The sequence below is a fragment of the Spinacia oleracea genome, chromosome 4 (assembly GCF_020520425.1).
Source record: "Spinacia oleracea cultivar Varoflay chromosome 4, BTI_SOV_V1, whole genome shotgun sequence".
NCBI lineage: Eukaryota > Viridiplantae > Streptophyta > Magnoliopsida > Caryophyllales > Amaranthaceae > Spinacia > Spinacia oleracea.
Window position 1 is genome coordinate 122,591,455 of NC_079490.1, and position 1,425 is coordinate 122,592,879.

At 38.5% G+C, this 1,425-nt stretch overlaps 1 protein-coding gene across 1 annotated transcript; it reads right to left on the minus strand.

Moving 5' to 3' along the window:
- Positions 1-310: 310 nt before the first annotated feature.
- Positions 311-898, minus strand: LOC110785975 (uncharacterized). Its single transcript, XM_021990481.1, has one exon. It carries the CDS (start codon positions 896-898, stop codon positions 311-313), a length of 588 nt encoding a protein of 195 aa, XP_021846173.1.
- Between the last annotated feature and the right edge of the window lie 527 nt (positions 899-1,425).

The following is a 1,425-nucleotide window of genomic DNA, read 5'->3' on the forward strand; positions in this document are numbered from 1 at the left end:
TTGGATGAATTGCGTAATAATCAGGTCCGAAATAAAAAATGTTCGTTTTTTCGAGTTTTAAAACCCTAATTTGATTGAAAACGATTTTCTAAGATCAACTCATGTGAACGGAATTGCAAAAATAGGCCTCGAAGTGTCGTTTTTTGGGCGTTTTTGTTAATTTTTTAATTTTTTTTTTGCTAAGCAAGTGAGAATAATATTAAGGCTCAAACAATTACAACCTAAACTAACTTCAAGAGAAACAAACCAACTAGGTTGGACCATTTCAACAAAAAGTTAGCAAAACAACCAACAGCTAGGGATACAAAGCTTATAAGCTCACAAACCAACTATTGTCTTTCCTGTTTACATACTTAGGCAAGATTGCTTGAATTCTACTCTTCACAGTTTGCTTCATAGTACCAACTGTAACTTTAACAGCAGGAACCAACTGATCCCATAGACTAGTGTTCCTGCATCTCCAGATTAGGTACACTAGAGCCACAATTGCTGCATAGTACACCTGCTTCCTGAATTTGGTGTGTCTTCCATGCTTGATGCTTCTATATAGATGATGTAAATCAACAGCAGTAGTGTTGATCCCCAACCATGCCTTCATTGCTACCAAACATTGCTTGCTGTAAAAGCAATCAAAGAAAAGATGATGGTGATCCTTATCATTCTGTCCACAAATTAAACAGCTTGCAGAGCTACTAATACCAATTTTAGCCATTTTAGCTGTAGTTTGCAACCTGGATTGGATTGCTAGCCAAGAAATAAACCTGTGCTTTGGGGTATTAAGCCTATTCCACACCAATCTGTCCCAATGGACCTTAGGTCTATTACCTGCCAGCTTGTTATAGACTTGCTTCACATAATATTTAGTCATTGCACCTATTTCTGCTTCAGTAAACACCATTTTAAGTTTCTCTTTAGTACTGCAAACCTGTTTCCAATACCAGCTAGCTGTATTGTTAGGATGATAATCCCACCAGTCCCCATCCTTTAAGTAAACTGAGGTAACCCACTTGATCTATTCATTGTCCTGTTTAGTAGTCAAAGCCCATACATATTTGCCTATACTAGCAATATTCCATAACAGGACATCTCTAAACCCCAATCCACCATTCTGCTTGTCACAACAAAGCCTCTCCCATGCAATGCTGCTTGGTTTGCTACTGTAAGCATGCCCACTCCAAAGGAAAGCCCTGCAAATCTTCACAAAGTCTTGAAGAACGCTCTTTGGAAGCACATATATCTGAGTCCAGTACATATGCAAGCTAAGCAAGACAGAATTAACTAACTGCATTCTAGCTGTGTAGGAAAGATTCCTGGAACTCCATACTTTAATCCTAGCAGTCATCTTATCCACCAACACCCCACACTGAGCTGCATATATCTTTTTGGAACAGATGGGAACTCCCAGATATTTAAATGGTAAGGTAC

Excerpts from the sequence above, each read along its gene's own strand:
- LOC110785975 (XM_021990481.1), bottom strand. The coding sequence starts at position 898 with ATGGTGTTTACTGAAGCAGAAATAGGTGCAATGACTAAATATTATGTG.